The sequence below is a fragment of the Parambassis ranga genome, unplaced genomic scaffold (assembly GCF_900634625.1).
Source record: "Parambassis ranga unplaced genomic scaffold, fParRan2.1 scaffold_68_arrow_ctg1, whole genome shotgun sequence".
NCBI classification, from domain to species: domain Eukaryota; kingdom Metazoa; phylum Chordata; class Actinopteri; family Ambassidae; genus Parambassis; species Parambassis ranga.
In genome coordinates this window covers 142,293-166,380 of record NW_021144811.1, presented here as the reverse complement: position 1 = coordinate 166,380, position 24,088 = coordinate 142,293, and the positions used below count along the sequence as shown (strand labels likewise).

The window sequence follows — 24,088 nt, the reverse complement described above, 5'->3', positions numbered from 1 at the left end:
CATCATCGAACGGTTAAACACAGAACATTGATCCAAACACAGGAACCTGCTGCGGTGACACGTGGGAACATTTGAAGGAACCACTTCAAAGATCCTGTACAAGACACAAACACCTGATAACACCAGTCTTCTTTTGAGATGTGGTATTATTCAAACTGATGGATAATTCCTCTGGTTTGGGAGAGTCCGGATAAACTCCGCCTGCAGGGGGCGCTGCAGACCACTCATCCTGCTCCTCCTGCGGTGTGGTGTGTGTGTTGGTGTGTGTTAGTGTGTGTGAGAAAGAGAGAGGCTTCCCCCGGTATAAAGCTGTGAGACGCGGCTGGAGGTTGTAGGGGTCTTCAGCAGCCAGAGGAGGAAGAGGAGGAAGATGAAGCTGTGTGTCCGTCAGCGCGGAGCTCAGCTCAGTTCAGTCCGCCGGAACTGAGCCGCGAAACTTCAGGATGCTTTTCTGTCATTTTTCTTCATGATCATCTGAAAAGGTAAAAAAGAGAGAGAGACTCTCACAGCGTCACTAAAAATAATAATAATAACAATAATAATAATAATAATAATAATAATAATAATAATAATAATTATTATTATTATTATTATTATTATTATTGACTATGACCTGGATGAATGAGCGCATCTACAGATATTATTATTGTTGTTATTATTATTATTACAATAAGATGCGTTTCTAACGTTTTGGTTTATTATTATCATTATTGCTGCACCATTAAATATCACTGAATATGCACAGGAATTATTGTGATGATGTAGAAGTAACAACCTTCGGACTCTTCTGTGAATGATTTATTATTCCCCCTGCAGGATGTCTGAGTGTTGGTGCTCTCTGCTGTTTCTGATCATTTCACATGTTTACACTCATATGTGTCTTATTAATGTTGGAACAATAAGCTGAATGAACATGAATTATTTAACAGAGTGCAGTGCATGATGGGTAATGTTCAATCGTAATAACATGGAGTATAATGGTTAGAATGTGGATTTTGGTGACATCACAGACTCCACAGTTCCTCCAGACTTCAGCCTATGAGCTTGTGTTGAACAGCGTTTGGTTCGGACCAATCAGAGGAAGTCCTGTTCAAAGATCGCTTGAGGTTCCTCTTTGATCTGATTGGTAGGAATTAGCTTAATGATCAGACATCACTACACCTGCTGCTGTTTGTTATTCTGATGAGATGGAATCAGTCACCTTCACTTTGGAGGAAACCCAGGTGATGCTGTTGCCATGGTAACGGTTTATGAGGTTCATGGATGCTGTAGTATGAAGTTCTTCCAGAGCAGCTGCCAATCAAGTTCACAGCTTGTGAACATGTGATGCAGTGTCACATGATCACACTGTGTAGACTCAAGGTTCTGACCAGGTCTTCAGGATTTGTGTGTGTCTGTGGTTCTGCTGCACATTGGTATGCGTTTGTTCGAGGTTCTCTTCTTGGTGTTTTGGTTCCTTGAGGTTCTTTTCTTGGTGTTTTGGTTCCTTGAGGTTCTCTTCTTGGTGTTTTGGTTCTTTGAGGTTCTATTGGTGTTTTGGTTCTTTGTGGTTCTCTTCTTGGTGTTTTGGTTCCTTGAGGTTCTCTTCTTGGTGTTTTGATTCTTTGAGGTTCTTTTGGAGTTTTGGTTCTTTGAGATTCTCTTGTTGTTTTGGTTCTTTGAGGTTCTCTTGGTGTTTTGGTTCCTTGAGGTTCTCTTATTTGTGGTTCTCTTCTTGGTGTTTTGGTTCTTTGAGGTTCTCTTATTTGTGGTTGTCTTCTTGGTGTTTTGGCTCTTTGAGGTTCTCCTCTTGGTGTTTTGGTTCTTTGTGGTTCTCTTGGTGTTTTGGTTCTTTGAGGTTCTCTTGGTGTTTTGGTTCTTTGTGGTTCTCTTCTTGGTGTTTTGGTTCATTGAGGTCCTCTTGGTGTTTTGGTTCTTTGTGGTTCTCTTCTTGGTGTTTTGGTTCCTTGAGGTTCTCTTGGTGTTTTGGTTCTTTGTGGTTCTCTTCTTGGTGTTTTGGTTCTTTGTGGTCCTCTTCTTGCCGCAGGTCTTTGTCTGCAGATCTTCCTGGTTGTTGCTGGATCTTCGTGGCTCGGTTCTTTGCAGCTTGTGTTTGCTGCGTGGTTCTTTGTGGTTCTTGGTGGTTCTCCTTTTAGCAGTCTGTGTTTTTTGGATCTGTGATGGGGTTACATCTGCTCCTCTTCCCCCTCGTCCTCTCTGATAGATTTTATTGCTCTGCACAAACATGCTGTTTGTTCCGCCGCGGAGCAGAAAGCAGCTCTGTTACTGGTGTGAGTGATCGGCTCTGAATGACATGAATTATTAACTCGGTTGTAGCTGCACGGTGTGTGATGTGATTTTCATGAGCAGCTCTTTAATCTGCTGCTGGATGTTGGAGCGCGCTGGGCCACAGCTGGATTCAGCTTGGTGAAACATCCACCTGCTGAGTTCTGTGCTGCTCCCTCTCACTGCTGAGTGACACATGAATGTTAATATTACTATTGTTACTTCAGCTAACATGACCAATGACTGGTTATATTGATCCGACACCCAGCTGTAACTGTACAGCTGTGACATCACCACGATGTCATCATGCTGACACTCTGGAACAGGAATGAGCTCACTGCAGTTCATGTAGCGGCCACAGGTGTCACTGTAAAAATATGTGGTAGAACAATGTCCAGGAGCTTTCCATGGTGACGGTGGTGGCATGATGGCTGATAGTGAGTGTGTGGTAAAGGTCAAAGGTCACCTTGTGCCTGATGTGCTGAGTTAACATGCATTAATAGACCAGTATGAATGTTTTAGTCGTGACGAGTCAGTTTAATGTGACCACACCCGGTCACATGACCTCTGACTGACGGAGGAGCTGAACACACTGACAGCCTGAAGTACTTTCCCCTGTAACTTTAATTTATGATAAATCAACTGAGACACTGCCCCCATCCTGTCTGCCCCGTCACATTGCAGCCATTTTAGGAGAGCGCTGCGATCAGTCTGATGTTAGTGACAATAGCATCACCTTCTTCCAAAGGAGGAAATGTGCGGCTGGTGTAAATGTGTGGGATGAAGCCGTCAGTGGTGCTTCAGCGGCCTGGTTTAAAAGCCGTCAGTGTGTAACTGTTGATCTGAGCTCAAACACCATCAAACACCTGGAAACATGAAAACATTTGTTATTTATTGCTGCTAAATGAGATGAATCATGTGTCTTCACTGCATCACATCAGTGGATAAAACATGTGATCGATCCATTCTAACCTCCATTGATCGATGAGTGGATGCTGCTGGAGAACAGCTTCTGTAATCGCCTCCTTCCGTCCTTCCTCCTCATGTCTCGAGTAATCCGAGCTGCTGCAGTGCAGCTTTTATATTTTACCGGCTGACGTGTGTAACTTCCTCCTGTGGAGCTCATCGGACACCGCGGCCTCGCTCTGCCTGGCTAATCAGATGAGCCGAGAGCTGCTGATGGGATAATGGAGGCGGGAGATGAAGTGACCGGTCTGTGGTTGAGGTTGAGAACCCTGCTATACCACTGCGCCACTGTTGTCCCCACTGTTGGACATTTTTGGAGCTGTGCACTGAGGTCAGGTTTTAACATTTTATTGAATGAAGGCGTCTGGACTTGTAGAGTTCTCTTGAAGACGATTCTCTGCTCCTCCATCAGCTCCATCAGTTCTAACATGCTTTATATGTGGTGGAGCTCAGTGGGTGGGTCCAGGCGCCTCGCTTCAGTCTTCTCTACGAATATGACCTGGATGACTGAGAACCTTCCTCAACACGTTTTAACGTTTCACATTTTGTGGACAGTTTGGGACAGGCGGGACATGTTGAACATGATGTGTAGAAAGTGAGGACTGTTTAGTCACAGGACCGCTGAGGACACAAGAAGACAACCAGCACATGCTGCTCAGCTGATGGAGACATGTTCTATCCATCTATTCTAAGAATAGAAACTAAAGCCTGTTTTGTGAGGACACTGCTGGACACTGAAGACATTTCTGTCCTCACAGGACCAGAGGGATTAAACTGAACATGGTGTCCAGCAGTGTAATTAGAGGGCCAGTCACCGTGGACGTGTGGGTCTTGTCTGTCTCACAGTTGAAGCAGTGGCAGTGTGTCCTGGCTGGTCTGGTCCTCTCTGGTCCTCTCTGGTCCTCTCTGGTAGAGCAGCTCTGTCATGCAGAGGTCTTACTGCAGCTGTTTGTGACGGGACACATTCAGCTGCTCCACCTCTGGTGCCCCTGCATGTGGCTGTGATTACAGACTGACAGGAGGACGGTGTTGTCCCTGCTGTCACACTGGTTGTCCCGTCTGCTGCACCACTCACGTCTCCCTCTGTGTTTCCTGTGCAGACTTCCTGTCCCGCCTCCACCATGAGCGACATCTACGAGTCAGCGGCGAACTCTCTGGGTTTGTTCAGCAGCCCCTGTCTCACCAAAGTAGAGCTGAGACTCACCTGCAAAGGCATCTCGGACCGAGACGCGCTGTCCAAACCTGACCCCTGCGTTGTCCTCAAAATGCAGTCCCACGGCCAGTGGATGGAGGTAGGTCACTATGGCAACACAGGGACTACCGGCCTGCTGGTTTCTGCTGGTTTGAATGCAGTCTGTAAGTCTGTGGTTGGACTGAAACAACAGGTCGGTGTTTTCTTATGATCCTTAAGTGTGGTTTTACAGTGTTTCACTTCACAGTGACGGGAGGAGACGCACCTGGTCCCACAGTCCCACAGCAGGTCAGGTCAGGAAGTGTCTGTGATGAAGACTTCCACAGAGCCTCATCAGAGCAGGACAGCTGTCAGTTCTGAGGGCAGAGGACACGTTAGCAGGTCCGGGTGGAGTTAGAGCCACTTTCACTCTTCCTCCATTCAATCAAAGCCCTGCTGCATTGTGGGTCAGTTTCCAGCGTCCATCCCTCCTCTTTAAGGCATCACCTGGCTGCCTCCGATCCTGCTGCTGTGTCAAGGGCCTCCTGTTTCAGCTCCCAGGGGCCCGTTGTCCCCTGACCTCCCAGGGAGTACAGCTGACACCGGACGTGTCGGCCGATCTCAGGTGTCAGATGTGTTATTTCTGATGAAACCAGAGACTGGCTGTAAACCAAAGCGGTCTCTCAGACTCACTTCTGACTGGAGGAAACAGATTCATTACAAAACCATGCATCACCCCCCACAGCCAATCACAGAGCTTCACATAGGGTGGGGCTCTGTCAGGGTGGGGGCCAGTTAGAGCTCGGACAGGCTTCTTCTCCATCGCAGCAGCAGCTGAGGCTCGAAGACTTTATACAAACAAAAACCACACCGATGAACTGCAGTTCCTCCAGTGACCACCAGAGGCTGCCTCTGTGCCCGTACACCTCCATGTTTACGCCTCACAGCAGAGAAGTTACTCGGTGTTCTAAGCTGTACGAACTGCTCAGCTCGTCTTCATGTGTGTGTGTTACTGTGTGTGTGTTACTGTGTGTCTGTGTGTGTGTACTGTGTGTGTGTTACTGTGTGTGTGTTACTGTGTGTGTTACTGTGTGTCTGTGTGTGTACTGTGTGTGTGTTACTGTGTGTGTGTTACTGTGTGTGTTACTGTGTGTGTGTTACTGTGTGTGTTACTGTGTTTCTGTGTGTGTGTTACTGTGTGTGTGACTGTGTGTGTGTGTGTGTTTCTGTGTGTGTGTTACTGTGTTTCTGTGTGTGTGTTACTGTGTGTGTTACTGTGTGTCTTTCTGTGTGTGTGTTACTGTGTGTCTTTCTGTGTGTGTGTGTGTGTGTTACTGTGTGTGTTTCTGTGTTTCTGTGTGTGTGTTACTGTGTGTGTTTCTGTGTTTCTGTGTGTGTGTTACTGTGTTACTGTGTGTGTGTTTGTGTGTTTCTGTGTGTGTGTGTGTGTGTGTGACTCGGTCAGACCTGCTTTCGGTTGGCCCACTTAATCTCTATATTTTTAGCTGCATGGAAACACAAACTGTTGCTTGGTGTCCACACAAACACAAACTCTGCTTTTCATCAGCGCCTGCTCTTCTTCCTCTCTTGTCCCACTTCCATCCTCGCCTCTGTTTTGTGGTTGTGTGTCTGCATGTGAGGTGACGGCCGTCAGAATCTGATCCACAGCTTTGATAACAGATGTGTTGTTTTTAACCCTTGCTGGAACAGGTCTGATCCCTGCTCAGAGCTGCACACACATCCACACACCTGTGGTTTAACCCCTTCAAGCCACTCAGGGGTCAGCGCCTTGCCAAATGAACTGCCAACCTGCTGGTGGGCTCCAACACCTGAGCCACAGACACTGAGCTCTGCATCTAATTATTACCCAGAAGCAGCATGGCACACACACACACACACAGACACACAGCTTCAGCTGATAAGGGGTGATCAGACGGTCTCATGTGGTGTTCAGGTCAACAGGCAGAACAAACTGCAGCTTCACTGTTCTTATGTAGAAGCAGCTGTTTTGTCCTGATGCTGCTTTAGTTGTTGAAGCAGCAGGACGTCTGCTGTCTCCTCGTTAGTCTGTGAGGCTCAGAGCTGGCTGCTGATTGGTCGGCAGCTCTTCAGAGTCTGACCTGCACAGATTCTCAGGAGAGGAAAGCAAACTTCAGAGGAAGAGGAGCGAAGGTTTGTGTTTGTCCAGAAACACTCCCGGCCTGAAATCCTCCTGAAGAAACCAACGGTCTGCAGAGATCACATGGACTTCCTGTCCAGCAGCCCTGAGGACGTGATCAGACTGCCCTTCCTCTTTGGAAGTCTTCCTCACAGCGAAGTGTTTAAAATAAGAATAACATGAAGAACCCAGAAGTCAGAACATCCTGATCACATCCACATCGATCGGCCGGATCATATGTATCCCATGTATTGATTATGTCTCCCTGATAATGAGGTCGGATCTCTGTCGCATGCTTCGTGTCGTGGTTTCTGTGACTGAACGGCACAGACGCTGCTGATCGGCGGGTCAGCTGGAGGATTGGCAGGACGCCGCTCTGCTCTCATGTTGGATTTCTCTTCAGCTGATTCTGTAAGCGTCCAGTTAGAGCGTGTTTTAATTAGAGTGAGGATCTCCAGCCTGAAACCATCTGTTCACACACGCAGCTCCACTTCCTGTCAGCAGGTTCTGAACACACACTTCTGCTGCTCTCATGTTCCAAGAAACACACAACATCTAACAGGACGTGGCCGTGTGTTCAGTGCTTCCACCCTCCCTTTTTGTCCTAGTCATACCCTGTGTCTGTCTCTGTCTCCTGCAGGTGGACCGGACAGAGGTGATCCGCAGCTGTGTCAACCCCACCTACTCCAAGGTTTTCACCCTGGACTTTTATTTTGAAGAGGTGCAGCGCCTGCGCTTTGAGCTGTATGACATCAACAGTGGCTACAACGGCCTGAAGGAGGCCGACTTCCTGGGCTCTGTGGAGTGCACACTGGGACAGGTGAGACATGTGTCCACAGCAGTATGCTGCAAAGGACAGAGGCCAGAAAGGTCCCACTCAAACGACTGTGCTCCATGGTGGTGAGGAAGGATGCATCGGGCGGGTTAGGGTTAACGATGATGAGGCAACAGGAGCAGCAGGTCTTGATCAGACCAGAGCGTCCCGTTTAGCGACTGTACGACACACAGCTAATGTGTGTAAAATGTGTCCACACCCACAGTGTGTCTGGCTGTGGCCACGCAGGCTGTAGCTTCGTGACTGAACTCACACAGGTTTTAGGGAGTCTGAGCTGTTGGGTCAGTTCTGTCAAACAGGAAGTGACCTCACAGCTTTTACCAAGATAGAGGACAGGAAAGTTTCTGCGTCTCATTAGGGGCTAAAGTTTTCAGGGAGTGCCGGCTAAACGGCGCCGATGTCCTGCAGACTGTTGTTTCACATGCAGAGCTGAAGAAGCAGAAGAAGAGCCAGCGCCAAGTCTGTGATGAAACAATCAGCCAGGGAGTGCCGGGAAAAGCCGCCTCCTCCTCCTCGTCTTTGTCTCTGCCAGCTCCTCCAGCGGGCAGATGGCTGACAGCGCCTGGGAGGAACAGGAAAGGCTGGCAGTCAGGAGAGCAGATACTTAGACAGACAGCATGGTGCTGAGAGCCTGAGGACCAAATGTTCAACAGAAACCCTGTTAGCTCTGTGAAGGCTGGTCCTGACGCTGTGTGTGTGTGTGTGTGTGCAGATCATCTCCCAGAGGAAGCTGTCCAAAGCTCTGCTCAGACCAGGAGGCACGGTGGGAAAAGCCATCATCACGGTGAGGCTCGCTCTCTCATCTCAGTGCTGAGCCTGCCCCTCTCTCTCCGAGGTCCTCCAGGAACACATAACAACATTTCATGGAGATTTATGTTGAAAGGAATTCAGAGCAGGAAGCAGAGAAACCGAGATTTGTTCCACACACATTCTCCTCACAGCAGAGGATGCAGTTCCTCCACTGTCCACTAAAGGCTGGCTCCAAAAGAGTCTGTCCTGTTGTTAGAGTGCCACTTCACACTCAGATCTGTGTGTGTGTCTGTGTGTGTCTGCGTGTGTGTGTGTCTGCGTGTGTCCGTGTGTGTGTCTGTGTGTGTCTGTGTGTGCCTGTCTGTGTGTGTGTCTGTCTGTGTGTGTGTGTGTGTGTGTGTCTGTGTGTGTCCGTGCGTCTGTGTGTATGTGTCTGTGTGTGTCTGTGTGTGTGTGTGTGTGTTTTCAGATCTCAGCAGAGGAGCTGACAGGAAACGATGACTACATTGAGCTCTCCTTCAGTGCCAGGAAGCTGGATGATAAGGTAACACCGTCACGCTTCACAACATGGACTGAAGATGTTTTCCTTTATAACCAGAGACCTCAGCTGGTGTGTGTGTGTGTGTGTGTGTGTCTGTGTGTGTGTGTGTGTGTCTGTGTGTGTGTGTGTGTGTGTCTGTGTGTGTGTGTGTGTGTGTGTGTGTGTGTGTGGTCAGGACTTCTTCAGTAAATCAGATCCATTCCTAGAGATCTACAGGCTGAACGATGATGCCACTCTGCAGCTTGTCTACAGAACTGAGGTACAATGTGTGTTTGAGGACAGTCAGCAGTAACACACAGTGCACACACACACACACAGTGCAGACACACACACACACACAGTGCACACACACACACACAGTGCAGACACACAGTGCACACACACAGTGCAGACACACACACACAGTGCAGACACACAGTGCAGACACACACACACACAGTGCACACACACAGTGCACACACACAGTGCACACACACAGTGCACACACACACACAGTGCACACACACACAGTGCAGACACACACACACACACACACACAGTGCAGACACACACACACACAGTGCAGACACACACACACAAAGTGAACACACACAATGCAGACAGTGCAGACACACACACACACAGTGCAGACACAGTGCAGACACACAGTGCAGACACACAGTGCAGACACACACACACACAGTGCAGACACACACAGTGCACACACACAGTGCAGACACACACAGTGCAGACACACACACACACACAGTGCACACACACAGTGCAGACACACAGTGCAGACACACACAGTGCAGACACACACACACACAGTGCAGACACACACACAAACAGTGCAGACACACACACACACACAGTGCAGACACACACACTGCAGACACAGTGCAGACACACACAGCTGCTTGTATCAGACCTGACTGTACTCACTCTCTCTTTCAGACTGTTATGAATAATCTCAATCCTGTCTGGAAAACCTTCAAAGTTTCTCTCAACTCTCTCTGCAGTGGAGACCATGATCGCAAACTGCAGGTACACACAGACACACACACTGTCTCTTGTGTCAGTCGATGAATGTTGTGGCTCCAGGCTAAATGTGGCCGTCTGATTGGCTGCTGCAGGTCAAACTACGCTCACATACATTACTAACTTTACACCTTCAGCACCATTGTCATCCTCTCACTGACCTTCATACCATGAAACCTTTCCATGGCCGTCTGTGGATGTTTGTGAAGGACTTCCTCGCCGGCAGCTGCAGGGAACTACGTTCATTGTCACACGTCCGCCAGCTCCTCAGTCAGCCCACAGGCCAGAGGTTGAGACGCCTATCAGGAGCACAGAGATGAGGGTCAGAGACCTTCAGTAAGAAGCTCAGATGTTCGTTTCAGCTCGACATCAATGAGAAGACATGCATTGAATTTTTTTATACATTTTTATTAATTCTTTGTGATGTTTGAAGCCTAAACATGATCACCAGGAGCTAAAAGCTAATGCTACACTATAAAGCAGCTGCAGCACGGTCACATGACTACACCATCAGCACCACCAGTTCCACCCTCTGACATCTGACCTCTTCTACAACACCTGGATGACCTTTAATGACCTCGTCTGTAGTCCCATGTAGCCACTTGTTAGCATGTAGGATGGATGGATGGATGGATGGACAGATGGACAGATAGACGGATGGACGGATGGATGGATGGACGGATGGATGGATGGATGGATGGATGGATGGATGGACGGATGGATGGACGGATGGATGGATGGATGGATGGATGGACGGATGGATGGATGGATGGATGGATAGATGGACAGATGGATGGATGGATGGATGGATGGACAGATGGACGGATGGATGGAGGGATGGACGGATGGATGGATGGATGGATGGACGGATGGATGGAGGGATGGACGGATGGATGGATGGATGGATGGACGGATGGATGGATGGACGGATGGATGGATGGATGGACGGGTGGATGGATGGATGGATGGATGGATGGATGGATGGATGGATGGACGGATGGATGGATGGATGGATGGATGGATGGACAGATGGACAGATAGATGGATGGACGGATGGATGGATGGACGGATGGATGGATGGACGGATGGATGGATGGATGGATGGATGGATGGACAGATGGACAGATAGATGGATGGACGGATGGATGGATGGACGGATGGACGGATGGATGGATGGATGGATGGATGGATGGATGGATGGATGGATGGATGGATAGATGGATGGATGGATAGATGGATGGATGGATGAATGGATGGATGGATGGATGGATGGATGGATGGATAGATGGATGGATGGATGGATGGATGGATGGATGGATGGATGGATGGATGGATGGACAGATGGATGGATGGATGGAGGGATGGACGGATGGATGGACGGGTGGATGGATGGACGGATGGATGGATGGACGGATGGATGGATGGATGGTGGATGGATGGATGGATGGATGGAGGGATGGACGGATGGATGGATGGATGGAGGGATGGACAGATGGATGGACGGGTGGATGGATGGATGGATGGATGGATGGACGGGTGGATGGATGGATGGAGGGATGGACGGATGGAGGGATGGAGGGATGGACGGATGGATGGATGGATGGACGGGTGGATGGATGGATGGATGGATGGATGGATGGACAGATGGACGGGTGGATGGACAGTGGGATTCACTGTGTGTGTGTGCTAGAATAAAAACCTGCTGAGCTCCTGTCAGGTTAAATATTGTCCTGCCTGTGTTTGGAATGAGGACATCAAGGGACCCATCATGTCCTCCTGAGCCCCGCTCTCTGCTGTCCTGTTCATCAGATCCTTTTTATTAAAGCAGTTATCTAACAGAGTCAGAGTGGCAGCCTGCTGACAGTCAGCTGATGGACGATGGAGCTGTGAGCTGACGGCTCATTAAAACTCAGCGTGAGTGCTCTCAGGTGGGTGAAGAGGAAGAGGCAGCCATTAAGCTGCTGTTTAATGAGGAGGGCGGACCCACACACACACACTGACAGAGACACAGACACACGGACAGAGACACACAGAGACACACACACACAGACACAAACACACACACTGACAGAGACACACAGACACACACACACACACTGACAGAGACACACAGACACACACACACGGACAGACACACAGAGACACACAGACAGAGACACACTGACACACACACGGACAGACACACAGAGACACACAGACAGAGACACAGACAGAGACACACAGAGACACACACATGGACAGAGACACACACAGACACACACACACGGACAGAGACACACAGAGACACACACACACACAGACACACACACACTAACACAGAGACACAGACACAGAAACACAGAGACACACACACAGACAGACACACACACTCAGACGGACAGAGACACACACACACAGAGACACACACACAGACAGAGACACAAACACACACACACACACTAACGGACACAGACGCACACACACACACACATATATGCAGTTTCTGCTGTGATGTCATCGACTCCTGTTGATCTGGAGCTGCCGCTCATTTTCCTAAACATGGACATGTGACATCACAGACCATGTTTATAAAAACTTCACCCAATCAGCTTTCTGCCATCTCGTGTGCACCATGAAGGCTAAATCTGTTACAAGTCCTCACAGAGACAGAAAGCTCACTGTAAATGGCTGCATGAACAGTCTGTATGGAAACAGAACCAGCGGAGCAGAACACTGTGTGTGCCTCCTGTCAGCACTCTCCTTCACCTCCTCCTTCGATGGATTCTGTCAGACTGTCCTGATTTTTTCACTTCCTGTTGCTGCTTCTGGTCCCACTGCTGCCAGTCAGATCTGTCCACTGGTCCCACTGGTTCCAATGGGAGGTCTTGTCATGTGGACAGTTCTTTTGGCTCTGTGCTATAACTCAACATGAGTGGCCCCAACAGAACCATGTGACTCCATCCTGATGATGATGATGATGATGATGATGATGATGGTGATGATGATGAAGATGATGATGATGATGGTGAAGATGATGATGGTGAAGATGATGGCTATGATGATGATGGTGATGATGATGATGGTGATGATGATGATGATGATAGTGATGATGATGGCGATGATGATGATGATTATGGTGATGGCGATGATGATGATGGTGAAGATGATGATGATGGCGATGATGATGATGATGATGATGATGATGGTGATGATGATGATGATGATGATGGTGATGATGATGATGGTGAAGATGATGATGATGATGATGATGATGATGATGATGATGGTGAAGATGATGGTGGTGATGATGGTGATGATGATGGTGATGATGATGATGATGGTGATGATGGTGATGATGATGGTGATGGTGATGGTGATGATGATGATGATGATGATGGTGATGGTGATGGTGATGATGATGATGATGATGATGGTGATGATGATGGTGATGATGGTGATGATGATGATGGTGATGATGATGATGATGGTGATGATGATGGTGATGATGGTGATGATGATGGTGAAGATGATGGTGAAGATGATGGTGATGATGATGATGATGGTGAAGATGATGGTGTGTTTCTGTCTGGTTGTCCTCTCAGTGCACTGTGTGGGACTGGGACTCCAATGGAAAACATGACTACATTGGTGAATTCGAGGCCACGTTCAAAGAGATGCGAGGCGCCATCGATGGCCGACAGGTGAGCCACACAGATGATATGACGACACAGTGTGTGTCCTCTGGGAGGTCACATGATGCTCCTGGAAAGGTGTGATCCAGTTTTGGATCCAGTAAATATTTAATGTGTTTGGCTCCTGTGGGGCAGATCAATTCAACTCAGTGAGAGACAAACTGAGACACCGCTGTGTCACACACCGTCACACACTCTCACACTCTCACACACACACACTCTTACAGGTGCACACAGGTAAACACAGCAGACAGCTGCCGTCTCTCGGTCTGAAGGACAAACAGAGTAAAACTGAAGGCTTTAACAGAAACATGTTCAAAGTCTGAAACTTGTAATAAAGACATGGGATGAAAGAATTCCTCCATCTTAAACTTAAACTAAAGACGCCAACAGTCTAGACTTCAGCTTTCTAATGGCCTTGAATACATCGACTGTGACACAAACTAAATCTAATCTAGTCATCAAACCTCTTCATCCCACATGTCTGAGTTACAACAAAGAGTCCACTCCAACCAGACTCAGTACAAACAGAAAGTCCTGTCCTCCTCAGCAGGACGCCATGATGGAGTCACTGTGAGCAGCAGTCACATGACCAACACTCAGAACACACACTCCACCCTGTCTGCAATCAGAGAGCAGGCAGAGTGTGTGTGTGTGTGTGTGGAGCAGCAGGTCTTCATGCTGCAGAAACCAGCGAGAACACTCTGACTGACTAGTTCCAGTTTATTGGAGTCGAATGTTTGACCCTCCAGCTGCGTCAGTAACGCACAAACAGCACACACTCTGAACCCAGCAGCCTGATCTCCGTCAGGTCCTGCCGGACCAGGTGTCCATGAAAATGCCAATTAGCAGCGTGACGCCCTCTCAAAGCGCTCCTCTGAGACGCTGCTGCTTCATTCAGCCAGACGCTGATGTGATTAGCCTGCGAGCAAATGAAGACACAGTTGTCAGGAAGAAAGCGGCTGATGTGGCGGCCGCTAATTAAAGCTCTCCCTGTCAGTGTGTGTGTTCCTGTCTGTGAGCCTCCTGCAGCCAAACCTTTAGTTTACTGGCATAATGCTGTGAAGCTCCTCCAGTTCCCGTCCCGTGGTGCGTTTTGGTAAAGTTACCTCCACCTCCACCTCCACCTCTTTGGCAGCCTTCATGCGCCTGGACATCAGGCTGGCGTGGATTTGTTGCCATCCTCGCCCTTGTCGGTGTGTGAGGACGTGTTGCTCTGTGGTGGTTTGGTGTGGTCACCATGCTGCAGGCACTTCCTGCTGAGGTCATGTGACTCTGTCTGCGTCTTTAAGAGGACAAAGAAAAACTCCTGCGCAGGAGGAAGTCCCGGCGGTAAACCTCCGCTCTGATCTCTCAGCCTCCTCCCTCGTCTCACTGAGCCCTCTGTGAGCCCCGCTCCCTCCATCCATCCCGCACCAACGGAGTGTGCACCGCCCTGTGGCGCCCAGTCTCCACGGAGACAAGTGATGGAGTACACAGCTCCTCTGCAGACTGGTTTGGGTGAAGGAAGAACTGTGTAGCTCCAGCAGACCTCTGAATATAAAGACAACCCGTCACACCTGAGCCTGCGGTGGTTCACAGCAGGGACGCCACTTATGTTGCGCTTCATATTTTCATCCTGTGTGTGTGTGTGTGTGTTGCAGGTCCAGTGGCCGTGCATCAATCCCAAATACAAAGTGAAGAAGAAGAACTATAAGAACTCAGGAATCGTGATTCTGAACCAGTGCAAGGTGACGGCCATGTTTCTTTCTTTTTGTTTTTCTCAGAGCTCCGTGTTGCCGCCTGGCAGTCGGGCTCTTAGAGGAGCCAATCATGTGGCTCCTCTAAGAGCCCAGCTGGCTGACATTTTCTGCCAGACCACGCTGAAAGGTGCTCAGACAGCGAGCGAGAGGAGCCTGGGGACTCCCGACGCCGGGTGAAAGCCAGATAACATTTAGTCTGATGCCACTCGACATGAGAGGATTTCCTGCTTCAGAAAGATTTAATGGCAGCGCACACAGAAAGGAGTCGCAGAGCGCAGGAAGCTCGCTCACCCTGATCGATGACAGCGTGCAGGAAAACGTGTTTCAGAGCAGCAGCTGAGTTTGTGCTTAGGAGACAGAATGAGAGCAGCGCTGCCCTCCTTACATCAGAGCACCGCTAACCAGACCATCAACCAGTCTGATCTCATTCTGTCACTGAGCCAGAGGCCCCAACACAGGGGCCACAGGGCCCACAGGGGCCACACTACAGCTGTCTTCATCTGTGTGTACAGTCGTCACGGTTACCGGTGTCCATCTGACTCCCAGCTTCCTCTGTTAGACTGATGGTGTCACACAGATGTCTGTCCATTCAATTATATGCTAATCTAGGATCAGTATGCAGGAAGGAGGATGCATGAAGGCACGATCCATTCAAAGAGCCATGTGATGTCACCACTTAATATTTATGTCTGTCTGCAGATCATTAAGATGCACTCCTTCCTGGATTACATCATGGGCGGCTGTCAGATCCAGTTCACTGTAAGAACACACACACACTGACACTGACACACACACTGACACACACACACATACTGACACACACTGATACACACACACACACACACACACACACAGACACACTGACACAGACACAGACACACTGACACTGACACACACACACATACTGACACACACACTGATACAGACACACACACTTACACAGACACACACTGACACAGACACACACACACACACACACTGACACAGACACACTGACACACACACACTGACACAGACACACACTGACACAGACACACTGACACACACACACACACACACACTGACACAGAGACACACTGACACACACACTGACACAGACACACACTGACACAGACACACTGACACACACACACACACACTGACACAGACACACTGACACACACACTGACACAGAGACACACTGACACACACACACACACACTGACACAGACACACTGACACACACACTGACACAGACACGCACTGACACAGACACACTGACACACACACTGACACAGAGACACACTGACACACACACACTGACACACACAGGTCACTCACAGGTTTGTGCCTTGGGTTCAGTTTCTCTGGATGTTCTCTAACGTTGCCATGGAGACAGTAACCAGGGCGACACACTGAGCAGCCTCTCTGTCCCAGTTAGCAGTTCAGTGAACTCTCGCTGGGACCTGCCTGGTGAAACCAGTCTGTCTCCAGCTGTGGTCTCGTGAATGTTTCAGTTTGAGCTGCTTTGCAGCAGCACAGAGGTTTAAAGGGTTAAAGTGACCTCCCTCACTCTTTTCTTAATTCCTTATTAATTGTATGATTATATGTCCTTCAGAGGACGTCACTGAAACACATGTGTGTTTGCAGCAGAAAGGCTCCTCAGGCCTGAGGGGCTGTTCTGAGTCAGCTGGCGTCCAGCGTAGTGGCGGCTGCTGTGTTTACACCCTCTCAGTCTCCACTTCCTGCTGCTCACTGGTGGAGCAGAGGCTCCACTCCACATGAGAGGACATCAGAGCTGATCCTCAGTCTGTCCTACACGGATGATGACACCATCTGTGTCCTCGTGTAAACAGTTACACATGTGTGGTTTAGATCGGGCCACTAACACTGTGTGTGTCTGTCATCTCAACAAGCATCAAAGGTTTGTCCTCTGATGATGTTTGTCTTCAGATGTCTGGTTCTGATCTCTTATTGGTCTTCATCTACGCAGGTAGCCATTGACTTCACGGCGTCTAACGGGGACCCTCGTAACAGCTGCTCTCTGCACTACATCCACCCATACCAGCCTAACGAGTACCTGAAGGCTCTGGTGGCCGTGGGAGAGATCTGCCAGGACTACGACAGGTTGGTCCACTCTGCTGCCAGGCTAACACTAGGCTGTCAGAGGACACGTAGGGCCACGGCTCCTGTCTCTGGCCTGTGTTTCTCAGTGACCTGAGCAGGAAGTAATCACTCCTCAGCCAATCACAGGTCATTTCTCTGCTTTGTGTTGGAGTGAATGAGCTCCTGCTGGCAGCCAATCACAGTCTGCTTTCCTCTCTCTCTTCTTCCCTCAGTGATAAAATGTTCCCGGCGTTCGGCTTCGGGGCTCGGATCCCTCCTGACTACAAGGTTATTTACCGTCTCACCATCTCTTCCAGCATGCACCCGTCTCAGCGGGTGAGGCCTGAGGAGGGCGAGGCGATCAGCAGCTGGTGATTACCTGCCGCCTCCCCGTCCTCATCGCCGCAGGGCGCCGCTGTTTGGACCTCCTCCTGCCCCTCACTCCCGTTCCCATGACCTGTCTGATGCTGCGTTATGCTGACCACACACACTGAACTAAAACACACAGTAATAACAACAACAATGCTTTTCTGATGTACACACAAACAACACTTGTTTAGTTTCAGTGTGTTCATTAAAGCCGAGGAAACAAACAGCCGCACACAAACCCAACACAACGTGTGTCTGACAGACTCACCACCGCACCAGGAAGCCACCGATTATTTCACATCAAGCGAATGCAGCATCAGACACTTCCTGCCCCCCCCATCAGACATCAAGAAGAAACTACTTATTTCATTGTTTCATTTGTTCTGATGCAGAGATCAAACACACTTCCTGTCTCCCCCCCCCCTCCCCTCCTCCCAGGTCTCCCATGACTTTGCAGTGAACTTTAATGAGGAGAACCCAGAGTGTGCAGGTAGGTGCTTTGATTTTCTGCCTTTGAAGAAAAATGAAGAAAAACGATGACATGTTTGACGGCGAGTGAAGTGAGAGCACACACAGAACGAAGCTCCATCCTGCAGTGTATTGTTCTTATGGTGACCTGTCAGATCAATTATTTCATTAAAAACAATAAAATCATCTGGAACAGTACATTATTAGGAGCTAGAGCTACAGCAGTGCACATGATAAGAGCCCAGCGCCAGTGCAGGAAATACTCTACAGCTGCAGAGTGAACGTGGGAGCATGGACTGCATAAAAAGTGAACATAATAAACAAAGAGTTCAAATGATTGGAGGCACTCTGACAGTTAAAGATGTTTCTGTTTGGGTCTGTAGGCAGATTATTAGTAGGAAGCATCTTTCCCTGCACCGACATTAATATTTGAAACATTGAAATAACATCAGATCAGGTTCAGACGTCTCTGTATAAATGTCTGCTTTTAGCCTCGGGCCAAAAATGCTTTAACCCTTTAATTATTCATCAAGTGATGAGTCTGGAAATCAAAATCAAACTATGTCACCCACTGGAAGATAAGCTGGGAGTCATCAGAGCACAGAGCACAAACTGTACCCACCAGCTCAGAGGGGAAGAAGAAGGAGCAACACCACATCAGGAAGGCCCTGCAGACCTGTGGCTACCTGGACTCATCAAAGCCACAAAAACAAGACCCCCCAACAACAAGAAGGACAACAACCGCCGGAGAAAGAACATCTCCATTCCATATGTGTCAGGAGTATCAGAGAGACTCTGCAGGATCTTCAACAACCATGACATCCCGGTCCATTTCAAACCCATGACAACACTGAGACAGAGACTGGTTCACCTGAAGGATCAGACTCCCAGGGAGAAACACAGCAATGTGATATATGCAGTCCAGTGCAGTGAGGAATGCTCTGATCTGTACATTGGAGAAACTAAACAACCACTCCACAGAAGAATGGCTCAGCACAGGAGAGCCACCTCCTCAGGACAAGACTCAGCTGTTCACCTCCACCTCAGAGACAGAGGACACTCCTTTGAGGACAACAATGTCCACACCCTAGACAGAGAGGACAGGTGGTCTAAAGAGGAGTCAGGAAGCATCTATGTGAAGCTGGAAGAACCTTCCCTTAACAGAGGTGGAGGCCTCAGACATCATCTTTCTACCACAGACAGCAGCTTCCATCCATCCCAGGAAGCTTCACTCCAAGTCACATGATCACAGAAAGACCAATGGACTGTCCACCTGTCCCCCACCACAGCCCCTTGTAGTCTCATAGTGGTTAGACACAGCAGGCACAGTCAGTCAGACCAACACAGGTCAGTGTGGAGACAGTAGAGTCTCACACAGACCCCCCCCCCCCCCCCCCCCCCCCAACAACACCACATGTTTCCCACCAAACAGTTAGAGCTGATGGAGCTGATGGAGGAGCAGAGGAACGTCTTCAAGAGGACTCTACAAGTCCAGATGCTCTGATCGGATGAAGATGACCTGGATGACTGAGAACCTTCATCAACATCTATGTCACATAAAGTCTCTGCACTAGTATCAGGCAGTGAGACACAAAGTCCAGCCTCAGAAACAGATGTTGGTCTGACCAGAAGTGTCTTCGTCACATCCAGTGTTTTCAGAAACATTTGACTGGAATCCTGTTTAAATATGAACCAAACAAGCTGCCATGTCGGTCCTCTTTGAGGTCCAGCAGCAGCCGGCTCAGAGATGTGTCAGCCACATATTTACAGAGGCCAGTCCTGTTTGTGCGTCCTCTGGGTGAGAGAGGGAAGTTAGATGATGGTCTCTCACTGCTGGAGGTCATTGATCCGCTCAGACAGACACTTAGTAATCATGTTGGACTTATCTTGACATGTCTTCACTTGTCCAGTCTCTATCCTTTCTGGTGTTTAGTGTCTCACTCAGCTGATCACCTCAGTCAGTCACAAACATCAGGCGTGACGTAGAAAAGTCGTGTTATCAGACCTCGAAGGAATCAGACCTCCTCAGCATTTGTTGTTTGAACTTCTGGGTCTGTGTGCCGCCAGGTATCCAGGGTGTGGTAGAGGCCTACCAGGCCTGCCTCCCGAAGCTGCAGCTCTATGGCCCCACCAACATCGCCCCCATCATCCAGAAGGTCGCCAACTCTGCCTCACAAGCGGTCCACACCAAAGAGGCCATGGTAAGACACCGTTCATTCAACCTGTACATGCCAGAACTGCATCTGAATCTGCCCACAGAGACAAAGTGTAGACGGCCTGTCCCCACAGCAGAAAGCAAAGGTCCAGCTACTCATAAAGAGACTTGTTTGGCTTTTTCCATTTCATTCCAGCAATACTTCATCCTGCTGATCCTGACGGATGGCGTCATCACTGACATGGCTGACACCAGGGAGGCCATCGTCCAGGCCTCCCATCTCCCCATGTCCGTCATCATTGTCGGGATCGGGAACGCTGACTTTGGCGACATGCAGATGCTGGATGGAGATGATGGGATCTTGCGGTCACCCAAAGGAGAGCCAGTTGTTCGGGACATCGTCCAGTTTGTGCCCTTCCGCAACTTCAAACATGTGAGTCCATGTGTGCTTTTTTTTAATCTTCTACCTCAGAGCGAGACAGTTCATGTCCCACAGCTCAGACGTCCTCAGGCCTGCAGCGTCCTCCTGCCGTAGCTTTACCAGTTTATCTGGTTACATGTGAATCATGCTGAATCTGTTACTGTTAATTATTATTAACACACTTCACAGCTAGAACCTGTAAATACGGCAGCAGATGGTGCGTTCATGTGAGCGTGCCATGTTTAAATAGAAGTGCTTTATATTCATGATGAGAGCTGATTGGAGGAGGAGGAGATGAAGAAATGAGTTTTCTGTGACATTCTGCCAAACCCTGTGAGGAGGGAAATTCATCCTTCCAGCCTTTAGGTGCAGGTTAGCGTGGGGACGGATCTATGGACTCATTTTACCAACACTGGACATGTTCTTGCTTCCAGGTTTAATCTGAGTGATCAATGAGAGTTTCTGTCTTCAGCTTCAAAGTGAAAATAGCTTTTCGTTCAGCAGCAGCGGGCCGACACTCACATACGGCACAGTACCAGTACCAGGATGCACAGGCACCTTCATCCATCAGGTGCAGCGGGACAGATTTAGGGACAGGCAGAGCAGCAGCAACAGTTTGTATTTGTGTATAATTAAAGTTTGCTCCGCCTCCTCCGCAGGCGTCTCCAGCCGCTCTGGCCAAGAGTGTGCTAGCAGAAGTGCCCAACCAGGTGATCGACTACTACAACAGCAAGGGTATCAAGCCCAAAGTGCCCAGCCAGTACCAGTCTTCCAGGCCGTTTGGCCCCTGAGCCCCAGGACAGAGCCGTCTCTCCTGGACTGAAACATGTTTACTGTATTTTCTTCTTTGTTAATGTGGGTGTTAAAGGTGCTACACACAGTGTTTCATCATCAAATCTCTGCAAACTGATGGAGGGCTTCATGGGTCCACTTGGATCTGAGCCAAAGTCTGCCCAATAGGGTCAGGGGCAATGGTGCAGGTCCACAATCTGAGTATTACCATCTACCACCACGGTGACACCACCAACCACTGCTATCATCACGGTGACACCACCACCCTCTGCTATCACCAGGTAACACCACCCATCAACTGCTATCACCACGGTGACATCACCCACCCTCTGCTATCACCAGGTAACACCACCCATCCACTGCTATCACCACGGTGACATCACCCACCCTCTGCTATCACCAGGTAACACCACCCATCAACTGCTATCACCACAGTAACATTACCCCAACCACTGCTATCAGCACAGAACACCGACCATCTACCATCACCTACCACCACGGTGACACCACCAACCACTGCTATCACCATGGTAACACCAACATGGAGGTACACGTTTGTTGAAAATGCTAACTGTAGCACCTTTAGCATCTGCTGTGCATGCAGAGCCAGCAGAGGCCGAGCAGACTGTAGCGCTCAGAAGTGTTTTTATGGATGTGAAAAGCACACACACACACACACACACACTGACCAATCCAAGCGCTGTTTCCCAGCATGCCGAGCAGGGAAACAGTGGATGGAGGAATGTACGCCCCCCCCCCCCCCCCCCCCTCCTGGTTTTATACAGGTTTATGGCGGTTTTGCTAACTTTCCTAAAGCTCATACGTGGTAAAGCATTCCGTACCTCCAGGTGAAAAAGCGCGCTGCCTTCACTGACGTCTGCACCGTTTTTCTAAAGCAGGCAGCTGCATGAACTATTGTTTTGCATGCAAATCTCCATGCAGGGCCCCGCGGCCCCCGTGGTCTCTGTGTCCTGGTAGTGAGTAATAATAACAATGTTTACAATGTGCCCAGTGAGGGCGCTGTTCTACTCTCAAGCATGTTCACATGTAAATGTAAATGTGTGTGTGAGTAGATTTAAAAGCACAAACTGAGAGGTGTCTAGATTATGGTGGTAGACTTTGGTCACTTTGTGCCACAACACCTGTCCAGCAGTCTTAGTGGAGCTGGCTCAGCTGAACTGGTTTCAGACCACTGGAACAGGCTTGAGGGTTCCCTCTCTGCAGGATCATCAGATTATGGTCAGGCCCAAACCTGTCCATGCATTTCTGCCTCATATGCAGCTCTGTGTGCTGCATGCCAGCAGGGTAGACCCTCCCCCTCCACCTGTTCCTGGAGGCTCTTGAGGCGTTCTCAGGGACTACTTTGTGGGATCATACAGAGATCACATTGTCATTTAAATTGACATAAAAACATCAAGTCGGGACCAAAATTCAAGATCTACCCTTCCTTTGTCTGTACGGTTTGTAGGGAGGAGCTGGGATGAGTCTGACCAGTTCAGCTGGGATGGAGCAGTCTGAACCCTGAGCTTTGTCTGCAGGCACACTCCAGCCTTCACTGTGAGAACAGGTGGAGGACAGGTGCTGAGTCACATGACTTGTTGTTGTGTTAACATGCAGTATTGTGTGCAAAACAATGAAAACTGACTTATGATAATAAAGGTTTTATCAGCAGTGTCTGTGTCACAGTGTGTGAGGTCAGCTGATGGGACAGAATTCACTTCCTGCCTTTAATCATTAAAGGTTATCTGCCAGCAGGAGGCGCTTTCATCACAACACTGAGCCCCGTCCACCCCGCAGAGTTCATCACACGTCAGCTGCTCCTACACTCACAAACACTGGCAGGAGGAGGCCACGTGGACGAACACTCCAACAAAGAGCTGGAAGCTCAGCTGATCGCAGAGACAAAAGGAGACACAACATGACGACAAAGAGTCACACAACTCAATGCAAAGTGCATTCAAAAAGCCACAAAGACACACAGGCTGGATACAAATACATGCACAAAAGTGTGTGTGTACAGTGTGTGTGTTTGTACAGTGTGTGTGTACTGTGTGTGTACAGTGTGTGTGTGTGTACAGTGTGTGTGTGTACAGTGTGTGTGTACTGTGTGTGTACAGTGTGCGTGTGTGTGTACAGTGTGTGTGTGTGTACAGTGTGTGTACCGTGTGTGTGTGTGTGTGTGTACAGTGTGTGTGTGTGTGTACAGTGTGTGTACCGTGTGTGTGCAGTGTGTGTGCAGTGTTTGCTGTCTAACCCTGTGAGTGTAAAGAGGAAATGAAGGAGTATCTTCCAGCTGTCCCAACATGCTCGGGGAGCTTGTCAAACAGCAGCAGTGATTAACGCCATGGGAGGCGTGCCGCGGCCAGAGGAGGAGGAGCCGGGTGACGGGCGGCCATTAGCTCTGTCATCAGGACAAAAGCTAAGCAGCCAGAAGCCGCCTGCACATGTTGCTGCTGTCAGCAGAAACTGCAGCAGTGCAGCGAGGAGGATCAAACACAAGCTACCTGCAGGTCAACCACGGTGTTCCCCTTTAACTCTTTAACCCCCAAACCTCTGCTCTGATGTGTGTCTGAGCGTTATCAGACCAGCACTCAGAGCTGCAGCTTCATACCTGTCAGTGAACTCGGAGCAGAGACCGATGACTTCCTGTCAGTTCATAAAAAGCTGCAAGATTTCACC

General features: G+C 49.2%; 1 protein-coding gene across 3 annotated transcripts; it reads left to right on the top strand.

Annotated features, from left to right (window-relative positions):
- The first annotated feature begins 354 nt into the window (after positions 1-354).
- Positions 355-22,941, top strand: cpne4a (copine IVa). Of its 3 annotated transcripts, XM_028398922.1 has the most exons (16): positions 355-482; positions 4,332-4,523; positions 7,201-7,380; positions 8,108-8,179; positions 8,615-8,689; positions 8,862-8,945; positions 9,623-9,712; positions 13,288-13,386; positions 15,021-15,107; positions 15,819-15,878; positions 17,092-17,225; positions 17,438-17,492; positions 18,012-18,063; positions 20,109-20,242; positions 20,393-20,629; positions 21,277-22,941. In XM_028398922.1, the coding sequence occupies exons 2-16, from the start codon at positions 4,353-4,355 to the stop codon at positions 21,406-21,408; spliced, it is 1,662 nt and encodes a 553-aa protein (XP_028254723.1). In that variant the 5' UTR covers positions 355-482; positions 4,332-4,352; the 3' UTR covers positions 21,409-22,941. The 3 variants fall into 3 exon arrangements, with proteins under 3 accessions (XP_028254723.1, XP_028254724.1, XP_028254725.1); XM_028398923.1 differs by lacking the exon at positions 355-482 and having other exon boundaries at positions 4,233-4,523; XM_028398924.1 differs by lacking the exons at positions 355-482; positions 4,332-4,523 and adding an exon at positions 6,853-6,971.
- The last annotated feature ends 1,147 nt before the right edge of the window (positions 22,942-24,088 follow it).